At 49.5% G+C, this 16820-nt stretch overlaps 1 protein-coding gene across 1 annotated transcript in view; it reads right to left on the bottom strand.

The window, feature by feature from the left end:
- The window catches only part of LOC100773673 (probable phospholipid-transporting ATPase IIA), a 92492-nt gene extending 75672 nt beyond the window's left edge, over nucleotides 1–16820 (bottom strand). The window contains exon 1 of the mRNA XM_027423321.2: nucleotides 16581–16820. Coding sequence (XP_027279122.1) covers nucleotides 16581–16648 — 68 coding nt within the window. The 5' untranslated portion in view covers nucleotides 16649–16820. The remainder of the gene's footprint in view (nucleotides 1–16580) is intronic.

The raw sequence follows: 16820 nt of genomic DNA, 5'->3' as shown, positions 1-16820 counted from the left end.
AAGATTGCCAAAGCCCTGTACAATCAGGTAGGTGGTGGTGCATGCCCTTAACCCCAGCACTTAGGAGGCTGAGGCAGGAGGATCAGGAGTTCAAGGTCACCTCTGGCTGCACACTACATTTCAAAACAAAATAAAGGGCATGGAAATGCTGTGCCTAACCCCAGGGAGGTTGCTCCCGGGAGTCAGGCCACGCAGGTTTGGGCACAAAGCCAGCCTGGTGCGCAGATACCTTCAGCAAACAGAAAGCTATCATTCCTGCTGCCAGGGACACTGGCCCCTGGGTTCCAACTATGCTACAGTCCCCCCTTTTCAGGCAAGCCAGATATGACCATACTCAGCCCTCTTAGCCACACCGGTTTCTGGTGACAAACTGTCACCCACACCTGTCATCCCAACCCTGATGGAGACTTTGGGATCAGTCTGGACTACATAGTGAGACCCTATCTCAAAAAGACAAGACAAAGCTTAGTTATTCTCACTCAACACACACATACTGAATGGTCAGGCTCCTAAATTCAACCTGCCACAAGCTAAGCTCACCCAACTGGTCTACAGAGCACTCATCAAATGCCTGCTGAAGAAGGGTTAGGACACAAGTCTATTAGTGTTCAGGCGTCTGTGCTGGCCTGTCCTTGGGGTTCTGACAGGATACACCCTGAGCTGCAGCCACTAAGAGCACCATCTGTGTGCACTCACTACGTTCCCTTTTAAAAGGGCCCCGCCCACCTCCCATCTCTCTCTCCCTCTCTGCCTGCCTCTCTCCTCCTCTCCCTCATCCCCCCTTCTCTTCTGCCATTCCCGTCCCCAGAGGTCCCCCCCCCCGCGCCCTGCCCCTTTTCCATTCGCTTTAACCCAATTAAAACTCCAGCCAGCCAGGCGTTGGTGGCGCACGCCTTTAATCCCAGCACTAGGGAGGCAGAGGCAGGTGGATCTCTGTGAGTTTGAGACCAGCCTGGTCTACAAGAGCTAGTTCCAGGACAGCCTCCAAAGCCACACAGAAACCCTGTCTCGAAAAAACAAAACCAAAAAAAACAAAAACAAAAACAAAAAAAACCCTCCTCCAGCCAAGCTCTGTCATGTGGCATTTTTAAATTACAACACTAACCCTCAAACATGGAGAAATTCAGGCTTTTGCAGAACCTTCTAGAAACCCACATAATAAAACACAGACCCCTTGAGCATCTAGTGACTTGAGAATATGACCAATAAAGATCCCCCAAAGACAAGGCTCTCCGAGATGGCTTAGCAAGTAGAGGCATTTGCCACGATGTCTGATGACTGGTCCAATCCCAGCACCTGTGTGGGTGGAAGGAGAGAACCAATACCACAAAGCTGTCCCGTGACCCGCACATGAACACTTACTTCTGTATACACCTGATCCACCACACCACAACAGTAACAAAATTTTTATTTATTTAGACAAGGTCTTACTGTGTATCCCAGGCTGGCCTCAAACTCTGCCAGCTGCTACCTCCTAAGTACCAGGATTAAAGGTGTATACCACCACACCTAACATAATATACACTTGTTTTGTGGGGTTTCGTTTGTTTTTGTTTTTTGAGACAGGGTTTCTCTGTGTAACAACCTTGGCTGTCCTGGAAATCCATCTGTAGATCAAGCTGTCCTTGAACTCACAGAGATCCACCTGCCTCTGCCACCCGAGTGCTGGGATTAGCCTTTTCTTTAGCAGGAATGATCACTTTAATGATGACTTAGCAAGCAGAGGGTTACTATTTAAAAACAGTTCCTGTGATATGAGGACTGGGGTGAGGCCAGCCTGGGCTACATGAAGCCCTGTCTTTTTTTTTTTTTGAGACAGGGTTTCTCTGTGTAGCTTTTGGAAGCCCTGTCTTAAAGCAAACACCCCAGTGGGGCCCTAGAGTTGGGGGTTCCCAGTACAGTTTTGGGGTATGGTGTACAAAGTCTTCCTGATCCCACGGCTCCTCTGTGGCTTCACCATGCAGGGCTCTCTCTTGTCGCGGTTCTGGTCCCCCAGACTCTCATTCTAGCACCCACTGCTACTCAGGAGGGACATCTGTGACTATGTCCCCAAGGCTCAGCATTGGGTTAGGGACTGCAGAGGAGTGGTCGGGAGGGCACCTCGGTCATCAGGCAGGTGTGAGCTCAGTCTGTGACCCAGGCCTCTGAGATGCCACTGGCAACCTGCACACATGCCTAGAAACAAGGGCTATAGAATGGGGGTAGGGTGGGGGAAGAAAGGAAAAGGGGGAAAACAGAGGGAGAAAGGAAACAGTACTGGGAGACCTCGGGCTGATTCTCTGAGCTCTGCAAGCCTGGGACCTTGCAGCAGGACCCCTTGTGGGTCCCTACACAAGCCTTACACACCCAGGACAGGGACACTGGCACCTAAGACTCCAAGTTCACCGCAGCCTTCCCCGGTCACATGATGTGTCTCAGTGCACACCAAGCTGCTGCTGCCAGGGCTCTGCCTCTGGTGTCCCCAGAACCGGTGTTGCCAGCCATGGAGTCGGTGCGCAGTAAATATTTACAAAGTACATGAATGCCTGAGTCATGGGGCTAATTTTAGTCTGAATGCTATGCTGTAAATTTCAGTTGGCTTTTGGGTGGATGTGCAGAAGGAACAGACTGGAACACCTTGGCTGGCCTTCTGTGAAATGGTGTACAGAACTGGGGAGGATCACTGAGCTTTAGACCATAACATTCAGAACCAAAGCCACAGCCAACCTGGGGGAAAAAAATGCAACATTCTGCTTCCACAAATCAGAAACACCAGCCTTTTTTCTTTTCTTTTCTGTTCAGTCCCTGGGCTGGACTCAAGGCTTGGTTCTTGGCTAAGCACATGCTCTACCACTGAGCCACGCCCACAGCCTCTACAAACGCAGTTCCAAATGTTATGTGTGCCAGGTGTGATGTGTGCACTTGGAATCCCAGCCGTCTGAGGCAGGGGCAGGAGGACTGCTCTAAATTTGAGGCATTTGCTACAGGGAATGGTGGCTCACGTCTGTAATCCCAATTCTCTGGAGGCTAAGGCAGGAGGTTTACCATAATTTCAAGGCCAGTCTGGGCTATGGAGTAAGATCCTGTCTCAAACCAGGCGGTGGTGGCACAGCACTCTGGAGGCAGAGGCAGGTGGATCTCTGTGAGTTCCAGATCTACAGAGTGAGTTCCAAGACAGCCAGGGCTGTGACAAAGAGAAACCCTGTCTTGAAAAACAAAACAATCTAAAGTGTGTTCCAAGTCAATTATTTCTTTTAAAGGGTGAGAATAGGGACTGGAGAGTTACCCTGGCTACTCTTGCCCAGGACCAGGGTTCAGATCTCAGCACCCACATGATGGCTCACAACCATCTCTAACTCCATTTGCTGGGGATCAGCCTGCCTCCTCTGGCACAGAGTCAAAATAGCTTATCAATTTTAAAAAAGATCAGATTGAGAATGAACACTGAAGTATTCTATACTTTCTCTTTCATTGACAGATCACTCATGGCATGCAGATCAATACTAAGTCTGAAAACAGAAACCACTTCTGGGTGAGGTGAAGTAGTTGGTGTTATCAGGTCAGCCTGAGCTGAGGGTGTGTTTCAGTCAGAAGAGTGAGTGCTTACCCAGCAATTCCAGCAGAGGTGAGGTGGTGTGGGTCTGTGATCCCAGCCCTCAGCAGGCGGGAGCAGTATGGTCAGAAGTTCATTACCACTGTGCGCTGTGAAGATGTGTTGCTGCTCTCATTGTTTTAGTAAAGAGTTAAATGGACAACAGCGAGGCCAGGAGAGGGCCGGCCGGACTTGCAGACAGGGAGAGAGTACTGGGGTGAAGGAGGACAGTGGAGTTGCCAGAGACCCCGAGGGAGGTAAGATGAGCATGCCAGGCTGAGAAAAGGTACTGAGCCATGTGGTAGAGCGTAGATGAGAAATATGGGTTCATTTAAATTGTAAGAGCAAGTCAGTAACAAGCCTAAGCTATGAGCTGAACATTTATAATTAATAAGAAGTCTCTGTGTGGTTAGTTGGGAGCTAGCTGGTGGAACAGAAAATTATGCCTTCACATTACGGGGTTTGTTTTGTTTGTTTGTTTTGGTTTGGTTTGGTTTTTTGAGACAAGATTTCTCTGTATTGCTTTGGAGCCTGTCCTGAAACTCACTCTGGAGACCAGACTGGCCTCGAACTCAGAGATCCACCTGCCTCTGCCTCTTGAGTGCTGGGATTAAAGGTGTGCCCACCAACGCCTGGCCACATGTGTTTTACTTATTTATTTTGTGTGGGGTGGCGGAAGGGAGCATGGATATCATGGAGCACAAGAAATCAGAGGACAACTTCAGGAACTTGGTCCTCTCCTACCATCATAGGGGTCCTGGGGATCAAACTCAAAACCGTCGGGCTTGGCAGCAAGCACTTTCACGTGCTGAGCCATCTCACCAGCCCCTACAACATAAGTACAGGAAGCTCTTAAACTGGGCTAAACTCAGTATCAGTTTAAAATAAATTTTATTAATAGATGTGAGGTAGAACTCCTGCCAACACTACAGCCCGTATTTCCTCTATGACTTTTCTGTGTTGTAACAAAAGTCTAGACATTAAATAATACAGTGTATTTTGCCCAAGCTTTATCATGTTTTATCTTTTTTTTTTTTTTTTTTTTTTTGGTTTTACGAGACAGGGTTTCTCTGTGTAGCTTTGGAGCCTAACCTGGCACTCGCTCTGGAGACCAGGCTGGCCTCGAACTCACAGAGATCCCCCTGCTTCTGCCTCCTGAATGCTGGGATTAAAGGCGTGCGCCACCAATGCCCGGCTATCGTGTTTTATCTTAATCACTGTTTTTGTTGTTGTTGTTTTTACTTTTTTTAAGACAGGGTCTCTCTGTGTGTATCCTTGGCTGTCCTGGTACTTGCTCTATAGACCAGGTTGGCCTCGAAATCAGAGATCATCCTGCCTCTGCCTCCCCAGTGTTGGGACTAAAGGCGTAAACTGCTACCGTCTGGCTCTTAATCACTTCTTCAAAGGCCTTGCAAATAGTCACATCCAAAGTTAGAGTTTCTATATGGTAATATGGGGAGGGAAATACAATATAATTCATACCACTTCTCAATACACCCTACTAATAGCTCAGTGCACCTGGGAGCCAGCCAGACCTGCAGGCACAGGCCTGTCATCCCAGCTACTCTGGAGGCCAAAGCAGGAGGATCACAAGTTCAAAGCTAGCCTCATCTACAAAGGCAAGCATGGACAATCTAAAGAGACCTAGTGTTAAAATTAAGAAACCTGGGGCAGGGCATGGTGGTAATCCCAGCACTTGTGAGGCAGAGGTAAGCAGATTTCTGTGAGTTCAAGGGCAGCCTCGTACAGAGCAAATTCCAGAAGAGCCAGGTCTACACACAGAAACCCTGTCTCAAAAAAAAAAAAAAAAAAAAAAGCAAAGCAAATGAATGAATGAATGAATGAAGAGGCCTGGGGACACAGTTCAGAGGCAGAGAGCTGGTCTATGTGTGTCTGGTGCTAGGTTCAATGCCCAATACTGTAACAAGAAAGCAAAATAAAAAGTTCCTACCAATTCTAAATTAAAAAGCTGATCTCACTGTGGAAAACAATGGCTCAGACATAAGTCCACAAGGTGTGGTTTGAAGATAGGATGAGGCTTTAAAACAACAACAGGAACAGCGCCACTCAGAGAGAGCGCCAGCTGCATGAGCCCAGAGCAACCGTGCTGCACTAAAAGCCACTTAGCAATGCCTGGAAACAGTGTTGGCTATCAGTGTAGGGGCGGAGTGGTCCTGGCATCCCATGGGCAGAGCCACGAGGAAAGGGACCATCATCTACACCACAGTCACACCAGCACTGCTGAGGATAAACACGCAGCAGCCCACCCTGGCCAAACCTGACTTCATCTCTCATCAACACAACCTGCCCACAGGGGCACCTGCTGCCAGACCCTGCCCTAAGCAGGGTGCTATTGTCCTATTGTCACTGCTTCTTAGGGAGAGCAGCCAAGGGCTGGTCTCTGAGAGCTAACTAAGAGGCTCTGTGACTCTGCAGTCACCTTTCCAGACCTCAGTGGAAGCCTCCTCTCACCCAATGTGACTCTCTCTCTCTCTCTCTCTCTCTCTCTCTCTCTCTCTCTCTCTTTCTCTCTCTCTCCTTCCCTCCCTCCCTCCTTCCTTCCCTCCCCTTTCTCTCTGTTTTCCAAGACAGGGTTTTTCTGTGTAATAGTCCTTGCTGTCCTGTAACTCGCTCTATAGACCAGGCCGGCCTTGAACTCACAGAGATCCTCCAGCCCCTGCCTCCCGAGTGCTGGAATTAGAGGGGTGCACTGACACCACCCAGCCAGCTCCTCTCCCTTAACCCCCTCCAATTCTGTTAAGACAGAAATAAAAGCAACATTAAGATTCCCAGCTTAGGGCTGGAAAGACAGCTCCGCAGTTAAGAGCACTTCCTGTTACCCCAGAGGACTGGGGTTCAATCCCAGAACCCCATGGCTGCTCACAACCTCCTTTAACTCCAGCTTCAGGGATCTGATGCTGTGTTGTGACCTCCGAAGACTCCTGCACACAGGTGATGACACATGAACTCATGCAGGCACACACATACACAAAGTTAAAACTTTTAGATAATAAAAGATTCCCAGCTTGGGATGTAGTCCAGATGGTAGGCTGCCTATATCCCTAGCACCAAATAAACCAAGTGTGCTAAGGCATACCTGGAACCCCAACACATAGGGATAATGTGGAGGCAGAGGGTCAGGGGTTCAAGACCATGCAGGCTACATACCGAACTGGAGGCCTAGGATACCTGAGACTCTCTGTGTCTCTGTGTCTCTGTCTCTCTCTCTCTCTCTCTCTCTCTCTCTCTCTCTCTCTCTCTCTCTCTCTCTCACACACACACACACACACACACACACATACACAATGGATCCTTTCTCAGAATACAGATATATTGAGTCCCTGGGCATAGTCAGATTATCTCATTTCCTTCCAGGACCTGTGGCTTGAACATAACATGTTTGGTGAGAGCCGCCGCACTGCCCCTTGAACACCAGCCATGGCTCCCAGCATTTGGACAGCCTCCTAGCTTTCTTTCAAATGACCCTTGTTTTTACTTTTGTAAAAGGAGACTTCCTGCCACCAGTACAAAGAGAAAACAAACGTCACCGGGCACAGCCAGAGGCACCACATGAATAGCTCAGGGTTTCCCAGAGCCAGTCTTCACACATATGTACTGAGCTTATCAATTCACACAAATCACAGAACAGACACTGGCTATTAAAAACTAGCAGTAATCCATAAAAACATTACAATCAAGGCTGGAGAGATGGCTCAATGGTTAAGAGCACTGGCTGTTCTTCCAGAGGATCCTGGTTCAATTCCCAGCACCCACATGGCAGCTCACAACTGTCTGTAACTCCAGTTCCAAGGACCCCAACACCCATGGCAAACACCAATGCACATAAAATAGAAATAAATAAAAAAAATACAACCAATCCTTTTTAAAGATGAGGCCTTTTTAAACTAATTTATTAATTGTATTTTATGTGCATGGGTGCCAGATCCCGAGTCATCTCTCCAGACCCTAAGATGAGGTCTTATGCAGCCAAGGCTAGCCTCAAACTCACTATATAGCTAAGGCTGGCCTAGAATTCTTAATCCTGCTGCCTCCAGCTCCCCAGTGCTGGGATTATAGAGGTGCACCACCTGCCTGGTTAAAACTCTTCCTTTCAAAACTAAATCAAAGCTGGGTATTGTGGCACACACCTTAAATCTCAGCACTCGGGAGGCAGAGGCAGGCGGACCTCTGACTTCAAGGCCAGCCTGGTCTACAAAGAGAGTTCAAGAACAGCCAGGGCTACACAGAGAAAGTCTGTCTCAGAAATCAAACAACAATAAAAGCTGAACCAATCTCCTGGTGCGGGAATACAGCTCACTAGTATAGCACTTGCCTGGCATGTACGAGACCCCGTTCAATCCCTGGCACCACTCAAAACAGACTCCAGTGACACACACCTGCAATGCTAGTACTCACGAGGTGGAGGTGGAGGAAGATCGTGAATCCCCCCCACCCCCCACCCCCGCCCCGCCCAGTGCTGAGAAGACCCTGCTACAAAACAAACAGCTCCCACACACCAAAGTCCACCTCACTGGAAGCAGAAGGCACTTCCTGTCCATGACTGCGCTTGAGTAGATGCGACGAGAACTCGGTGTTATCAGAGCAGCCAAAGGTCCAAACACAGGCTGCTCGGCACCCGACTCCGTACAACCATGGCTCTGGTCGATGTCAAACTGCAGCGGCTCCTCTCCTTAGGGACTGGCACCAAGGACTTCCCCTTAGCCCTCCCCTGGGGCCCTACCTGGGCTGGCAGTCACACATTCTCTGGTCTCCACGGGGACAGGCGCATCCGGTCTCCTTGAGTGCCAGCGGGCAGGGCTCTGTGGCTGGCAGCGGATGGTACAAGGAGCTGGCAGAGGGCACCCAGATTATTTCCTGATGGCACACTGCCAAGACTTCTCCCCACTATTTGTACCCAAGAACGCACCGAGCCCTTCCAGAGACACCTCAACCAGAATGGGAGAAGGTGACAGGAAGGGAAGGTGGCTCTAGACCTCACGCATCAGACTCCACCCCAAACACAGCCCTCAACTCTAGGCATGACGGCCACGCTCTTCACACTGAACAAAGGAGCCTATTGAACACGCTGTGGGTGTGATGGCCCACAGCTGCAAACCCAACACTCAGCAGCACTGCAGTTTGAAGCCAGCCTGGGCTACAAGAGACCTGTCTCAAAAGAAGGCCACAACACTGGCTGGAGAGACATTACAGTGGTTAGACAGTACTAGCGCCCACGTCAGAGGCTCACGACAGCCTGGAACTCTATCTCCATCTCCACTGAGGGTTCTCTGCAGGTACCTGTGCACTCTTGGGCAAGCGAGCACGCACACAAACACACACAGAGATCCTTTGGGTGAGTGGTATCTTTAGTCCCAGCACTTGGGAGGCAGAGGCAGACTGGCTTTGGTAGTGATTTCCAGGTCAGCCATGGCTACATAGTGGGGGTGGTGGGGGAGGAAGAAAGGAAGGACCCAAAGACCCAAAAACCAAAATAGCGCAAAACAAACAACAAAAATAGTAAGCTAGTTAAATATGGGTTTTTGTTTTGTTTTGTTTTTTTACTCTGAAACTCACTCTGTAGACCAAGCTGGCCTCGAACTCACAGAGATCGAGACCAGCCTGGTCTACAAAGAGCTAGTTCCAAGACCGCCTCCAAAGCCACAGAGAAACCCTATCTCAAAAAACCAAAAAGAAAGAAAGAAAGAAAAAAGCATTATATCTTTTTCAAATGCTGGAGGCATAGTTCAGTTGGCAGAGTGCTCAGCTAATATGCATAGGTCCCAGCACAGGTTCCACAGGGTACAGTGGTGAATACCTGTAATCTCAGTGTTTCAAGGGATTGGAGTTTGCAATGGGAGGACTGGGAATTCAAGGCCATCCCTGGCTACGGAACAAGTTCAAAATCAAACTGAGGTACATGAGACCCTGTCTCCAAAAAAAAAAAAAAACAGAAAAACAAAAAACCAGAGGAACCTGCACTCTGAGGGGCAGAGCGGTGTGAAAAGGCCTCTGGGCGCTTGCAGGCTGGCCCCCAGCGCTCCTCTCGGTCAGGATTGTCGGAGACCTCACCTTGGCCTTGGCTGTAATTACTTATCTTTTCCATAAACACCAAAGGTCGCTGTGCTGGAGAAAGAGACCAGTTCTGGGCACCTCTTGGTCTTAATAAACATCTGTCACACCCACCCCACCATAGTGAGCTCCAAACAGGTGGTTCGAATCTCTCTGCTCTCCTGTCGCAGAGCCTGAGCCAACAGACGCCCTGAGGCACTCACCCCCAGCAGAGCCCTCCATCTAGACCCCAGCAGCACCACAAGAATGGGCACCCTCCCCCAGACTGCCCAAGGTCTCTTAGCTTTGCTCTGTGGCTGCAATCAACTTCCCAGGCATGAGCGGCTCACACGATGCACACCTATTTACTTCCTTATATCCCTGAAGGTCCGAAGCCCAAGAGGGGTCCAATGGAGACTAAAGTCAGGTGTATGCTGCCTTCCTGAAAGCTCCAGAGGCTTCATTGCCCAGCTTCTAGAGGCCTCCTGCACCAACCAACTCCTGGCCCCTTATTACAAGATAGCCACTCAGCATCTTTTTTTTATTTTAACTTAATTTTTTTCTTTAAATGACTGCCTTAGTTACTTTTCTATTGTTGTTCTATTGTGTTCTATTGTTTTCTATTGTTCTATTGTTTCTATCTTGATCAAAGCAACCTTCAAAAGGAAGCATTTGGCTGAGCGGTGGATCTCTGTGAGTTGGAGGCCAATATGGTCTACAAAGAGAGTTCCAGGACAGCCAAAGCTACTAAGAGAAACCCTGTCTTGAAATAATAATAATAATGATAATGATAATGATAATAAATAATAAAAGAAAGTGTTTAATTTGTACCAAGGTGCATGCATGAGTGGAGGGAGTCAGGTCTCTCCATCTGTCACGTGGGCCATGGACTCACACTTAGGTCGTCAGGCTTGGCAGCAAGTGCCTGAGCCATCTCACGGGGCCCCTCTCTCTGAGTTGGAGTTTCTATTGCTGTGATGAATGAAACACCATGACCAAAACAACTTGGGGAGGAAAGGGTGTATTCTGCTCACACTTCCAGATCTCAGTCCATCATTGAAGGAAGTCAGAGCAGGAGCTCAAGCAGAGCAGGAACCTGGAAACAGGAGCCATGGAGGGGTGCTACCTACTGGCTTACTCTCCATGGCTTGCTCAGCCTGCTTTCTTATAGAACCCAGAACCACAGCCAAGGGATGGTTCTGCCCACTGTGGCTGGGCCCACGCTCCTCAATCTTTAAGAAAATACCTTACAACCAGATCTTATGGAGGCATTTTCTCAATTGAGGCTCCCTCCTCTGGGATAATTCTAGCTTGTGTCAAGTTAACATAAAAATTGCCCAGCACACCCTTGCTTACTTTTAAAATTTGTATTTCTTTTTAATTGCGTGTGTATGTCTGAGGCCATGTACACGTTAGTGCAGGTGCCTGTGGGAGTCAACAGAGTCACAGACCATCGTGAGCCACCTGCCATGGGCCCCGGAAACTCAACTCCGGCCATCTGAAGAGCAGCAAACACTCTTAACTTCTGCACCATCTCTGAAGCCTCACCCCACATAGGGTCTGAAACACAGGGTCTCACATAGCCCAGACTACAATACAGATGAGGTGACAGCCTCCGGGTCCTTCTGTCTGAAGTCTCTGAGCACTGAGATGACAGGCGTGTGCCACTATGCCTCATTTTATGCAATGTTGGGGGTGGAACCCAGGCCTTCATGGATGCTAGGGGACTCCACACCAACTGTGCTACCGCCACAGGGTGCCCCCCAACCCATTTTCTGAGACAAGAAATCTTATTCTAGCCAGGCGTTGGTGGTGCACACCTTTAATCCCAGCACTGGGGAGGCAGAGGCAGGCAGATCTCTGTGAATTCGAGGCCAGCCTGGTCTTCAAAGAGAGTTCCAGGACAGTCTCAGAGAAACCCTGTCTCGAAGGAAAAAAAAAAAAAAAAAAGAAAGAAAGAAGGAGAGAAAGAACTCTTACTCTATATCCTGGCCTAATCTAGGACTCCCTAAATAGCCGAAGATAACCTTGGATTTATCCTCCTGCCTCTGTCTCCCGGAGAGCTTGTTTGCTCACATTCTCCATCATATCCGGTTTAATTCGGTGCTAGGACTAAACCCAAGGCCTCCCGTATGCTGTCGAGCCAAATCCTCAGCTGTTCATTTTTTCAAATAAAAAAAAATCTGTTAGAATATATACATATATATAAAATACACGCATATTTGTATCATCATCCTTTCTTTTTAACCAGTTCACACCCAGAACATCCTAGTCTCCAAAATCATACTCAAATATCAAAGCCAGTCTTAGGTTAGCAGGAGCCAAGCTCCTCTCACATGCGGCCTCTCTCTGATGGGACACATTTATATATCAACAACGAGGTCATGGGGCTGGAGAGATGGCTCGGAGGTTAAGAACACTGGCTGCTCTTCCAGAGGTCCTGAGTTCAATTCCCAGCACCCACATGGTGGCTCACAACCATCTATAATGAGATCTGGCCTGCAGACACATGCATCCAGAACACTACACATAATAAATAAATCTTTTTAAAAAAATGAAGCCACATATTTCTACATTTCCCACAATCAAAGCCCCTTCTCCTCTCAAAAGAACATCCAGTACACTGGGGATGCAACTCAGTTTGCTTAGCAGGCAGGAAACCCTGGACTCCATCTCCAGTACCCCATAAAGAGTAGCACACACCTTTAGTCCCAGCACTCGGGAGACAGAGGCAGGCAAATCTCTGTGATTTCAAGACCAGCCTGTTCTACATAGTGAGTTCCAGGGCAGGTGGAGCTACACAGTAAGATCCTGTCTCAAAATTAATAAATAAATAAATAAATAAATAAATAAATAAATAAATAAATAAGTCAGAAGAGTGTCCTGAACATGCCACACCAAGGTAAACTTCATGCAAACTCCTGTGTGCTACCATCAGATCCAGGCAATAGCTGAAGTCTTTTGAGGGCTTATGGTTAGAAACTTTCCATGGCTTAAGTCTCAAAACAAACCAACAACGGATACTTTTTGTTTTGTTGTTTGTGTTTTGGTTTTGAGACAGGTGTAACATCTCCCTAGAACTTGCTTTGTAGACCAGGCTGGCCTCAAACTCACAGACATCTGCCTGCCTCTGCCTCCTGAGTGCTGGGATTACAGGCTAGTGCCACCGCCACCCTGGCTTAATTTTTGCTATCTCCACTTTAAAGATGAAAAACCTAGACCTGGAGAATTTAGAGCAGTTTTTCCAAGATCACACAGCTGGGAAGTGCTGTAAATCCAGCTCCTACACTCCAGAGTCCAGGTATCTATCAATCATGTTTGACCTAGAAGGGAATGCTGCTCAACCAGAAGTTAGGGTGATGATGTCATCAAATGGTTTCCAGCCACATGGTGCAAATGCCTGTTGCCTGACTAGTCCGTTTCAACAGTCTTGCCCTTCTGAGAATGTGATTAACAGTGAAAGGATCGCTCTGGGGCCGCCGGAAGCTCAGCAAGCAAGGGAAATCACTACGACCCATCACCTTGTTTCTGTCTTTGTTTGAGACAAGGTCTCATGTAGCCCAGGCAGGCCTCAAACTCAAAAGCAGTGAGCCGTCTTCTCTCTGGCCCCAATTGCACACTTTTGTGGGGGTTAAGACAAGGCCCAGCAGAAACTGGGGTCACCACTGCCCATCAGCTTCCTCTCTGCTTACCCCACTGTCCAGTCATGATTTAGGGGGTCATGTCTCTCTGTATTTCCTGAGTATTCCAAATACCAAAATTCTCACCTTAGGCTGGAGAGATGACTCAATGGTAAGAGCACTGGCTGCTCTTGCAAAGGAGCAGGGTTCAATTCCCCAGCACCCACATAGTGGCTCACAATTGTCTGTAACTCCAGCTATAGACAATCTGATGCCATCTCCTGGCCTCCACAGGCACTGTACACATACATACAGGCAAGAAAACACTCATAAAATAAAAAAAAAAAAAATTAAAAATCTTTGAGACCTGGCTGTCCTGGAACTCACAAAGATCTGCTTGCCTCTGCCTTGTGAATGCTGGGATTAAAGGTATGGACTGCCATGCTAAGATAAGATAAATCTTAAAATTCTCATCTTGACATTGCTACTGCCCAAAATGCCAGCACAAGGCCTTTCAGATTCAAGACTCAACTCTGAATCTATGTTACAAGCACATGCCTTTAATTCCAGCACTTGGAAGGCAGAAGCAGATGGATCTCTGAGTTCAAGGCTAGCCTGGCCTACAAAGCTACATAGAGTAACCGTGTCTTGAAAAACAAAACAGAACAAAGATGTGAATGAACTCCACAGCTTGGAATCCCACACTCAAGTGAACTCTTTAATGACTGTTTACTTGGGGAACTAGAGAGATGTCTCAGTGGTAAAGAGCACTAATTGCTCTTCCTCGGGTCTCAGGTTCGATCCCCAGCACTCATATGCTGGCTCGTAGCCATCACTAACTCCACTTCCATGGGATCTGACGCCCTCTGCTGACCTCTCAGAGCACTGCACACACTTAGTGCACATACATACATGCAGACAGAACACCCATACATGTAAAATAAAAATAAATCAATCTTTTTTTATTTTTTATTTTTGGTTTTTCGAGACAGGGTTTCTCTGTGGCTTTGGAGGCTGTCCTGGAACTAGCTCTTGTAGACCAGGCTGGTCTCGAACTCACAGAGATCTGCCTGCCTCTGCCTCCCGAGTGCTGGGATCAAAGGCATGCGCCACCAACGCCCGGCTCAATCTTTATTTTTTTATGTGTGTGTATGTATGTGTGTACAAATGTTTTTCCTGCATGTATGTATGTGCCCAGTACCCACAGAAGTCTGGGAAAGACTTCAGATCCCCTGGAACTGGAGTTATGTATGGAGTAGTGAACCACCATGTAGGTGATTGGACTCCAACCTGGGTACTCTGCAAGAACAAGTGCTCTTAACCACTGAGACGTCTCTTTAGCCCCTAAATCAGTCTTTAAATAAAACAAAAAAGTAAACAATTTACTTTGTGTCTGTGTTGTAGAGTAACACCAAAGTGTGCATACAGAAGACAGGGAACAGCCTGCTGGAGGTGGTTCTCTTTGCCTACCTGCATGTCACAGAGGTCAAGCTCAGGCCACCAGGCTCAGTAGCAATCGCCAATCCCTGCTGAGCCATCTCCACTGGGTGTCACTACCCAGTCCTGGCTGGTCTGGAACTCACAAGAGATCTGCTTGTCTCTGTCTCTGCTGGGGTTATAGACATGTGCCATCACACCCAACTGATTTTTTTTTTTTTTTAAGACAGGGTTTCTCTGTGTAGACTTGGCTGTCTGTCCTGGAACTCGCTCTATAGACTAGGCTGGCCTCGAACTCACAGAGATTCCTCTGCCTCTGCCTCCCAAATGCTGGTATTAAAGGTGCTTGCCACCACCATCCAGCTCAACTGATTTTGTAAAATATAAAATTGCCTGCCCTGCTCCCTCTAGACCTCTGAAAGTCAGAACATATTTCTATCCTGTGAACTACGACTCTTAAATTACTACTTGAATTCTTCTGTTATGCACTGACCCAGGGTCTCTCAACAAGGACTTCCATTTAAAACGTAGAGGGCCTTTGAAAAAAACACAAAAGTCAGGCCTGGTAGCACAGAGCTGTCATCCCAACTAATCTACTAGGGTGGCTGAGGGAGAAGCATTACAAGTTTTAACTTCTTCCTGGGCTCAGGGTGCATTCACAACCAAGAGGAGAATCTCAGTGAGTTCCCTACTCAAATATAAGGCTGTGTGTTAGAGCTGAGCCTGAGCCCAGCCCAGCCTGCTGAGAAACAAAGACAGAGACAGACAGACAGACAGACAGACAGACAGCTAGCTCTAGTGTATCGGAACTGAGGGTGCTCAGGCATTCCCGGAGCCCATAGCATCCTCCTCTATATTCCCTAGGTTGCCCAACACGATGAACACACTATGAAGGACCACGTCGGACCATGGAGGACATGCTGACATGTTCAGGACACAGGGGACTTCCATTCTTCATGTTTTCATCAATCAGCAGGTGGCTGCACCTGGGGACACAGTGGCCACTGTGCAGACCCCAGATTCTCACTTCAAAGTCTTAAATGGGCGTTACCTTTTCCCAGCCCCCCCACCCCTTCCCACCCCCGCACCTGCCCCGTCTAGAAGCCCGCATTAGGCAGATCTTGTTTATTTGAGGTACAGCCCCTGCACAAATCAACCACTGCAGGTTACAGTCTGCTAATCTACTTCGTTAAGATATTTACTGTGGAGGGCGCGGGCTGGGGGTGTCCAGGTAGAGGTCTAAGGAACTGTCCTCATGAAAACACCCATTTCGGGGGGGGGGCTGGGGGTGTGGCTCAGGGACAGTGACTGCCTAGCAGGCTGGAGGACCTGCGTTTGATCCCTAGCACCACCAAACCCCCAAACAATAAGAAAGCCAACAAACACCAACACCCCCCCAGCAGGAAGCGTGGGGCAGGAAGTATGGGAACCCCGTTCCAGCACCTTCCCCCCCCCCCCGCCTTCCGTTTCCGTTTCCCACTCCGTAAAAACCGAATAGGGCCTCAGTCTCGAGGCCTCAGGGAAGCCGGGCACAAAGGCCCACAAGATGGCAGCTGGCATGTCTCCCGATCACACTGACACCTGGTCAGCAGCCCCACCCAGCGCGGGCGGCGGGCGAGCGGGCGAGCGGGCGGGCGAGCCACCGGGAACCCCGGAGAGGGCGCCGCAGGCCCCGCCCAGCCGCATCGCTTCACCTGCGCGGCCCCTGGAAACGCAACGCACCTCGCAGGTCCCACCCCCGGGGGCTCCGATTGGCGGGTCGCGGCGCGGCCAGGGGGCTCTGCGTTCTCACCGGCGCGACCCTTGTCCCCGGGGGGGGGGGGGTCGCGCCCCGCCCGGGCCGGCAGCCCCGGGGTCCCCCGCGTCCCGAGCTGGCTCTCCCGGCCCGCGGCCCGGCCACTCACCCCGCGCGCGGCCTGCTGTCCACCCGCTTCTTGTGGCGCACCGGCTGCAGCGGGATGCTGTCCGTCATGTCGCCGCCCGCCGCGCCCCCTGCGCTCCCCGCGGCCTCCGCGCCACCCCGGGGCAGGGGAGGAGGCGCCGGCAGCGGGCGGGCCGGGCCCGCAGCGCAGGGGCGAGGTCGCGAGCGCCGGGCCACGCGCGGAGCGCCCGCGCGGCCCGACCGACGGACACGGCCGCACCAT

This window comes from Cricetulus griseus, chromosome 6, assembly GCF_003668045.3.
Source record: "Cricetulus griseus strain 17A/GY chromosome 6, alternate assembly CriGri-PICRH-1.0, whole genome shotgun sequence".
Taxonomy (NCBI): domain Eukaryota; kingdom Metazoa; phylum Chordata; class Mammalia; order Rodentia; family Cricetidae; genus Cricetulus; species Cricetulus griseus.
The sequence above is the reverse complement of the archived record's forward strand: the minus strand, read 5'-3'. Positions and strand labels throughout refer to the sequence as shown.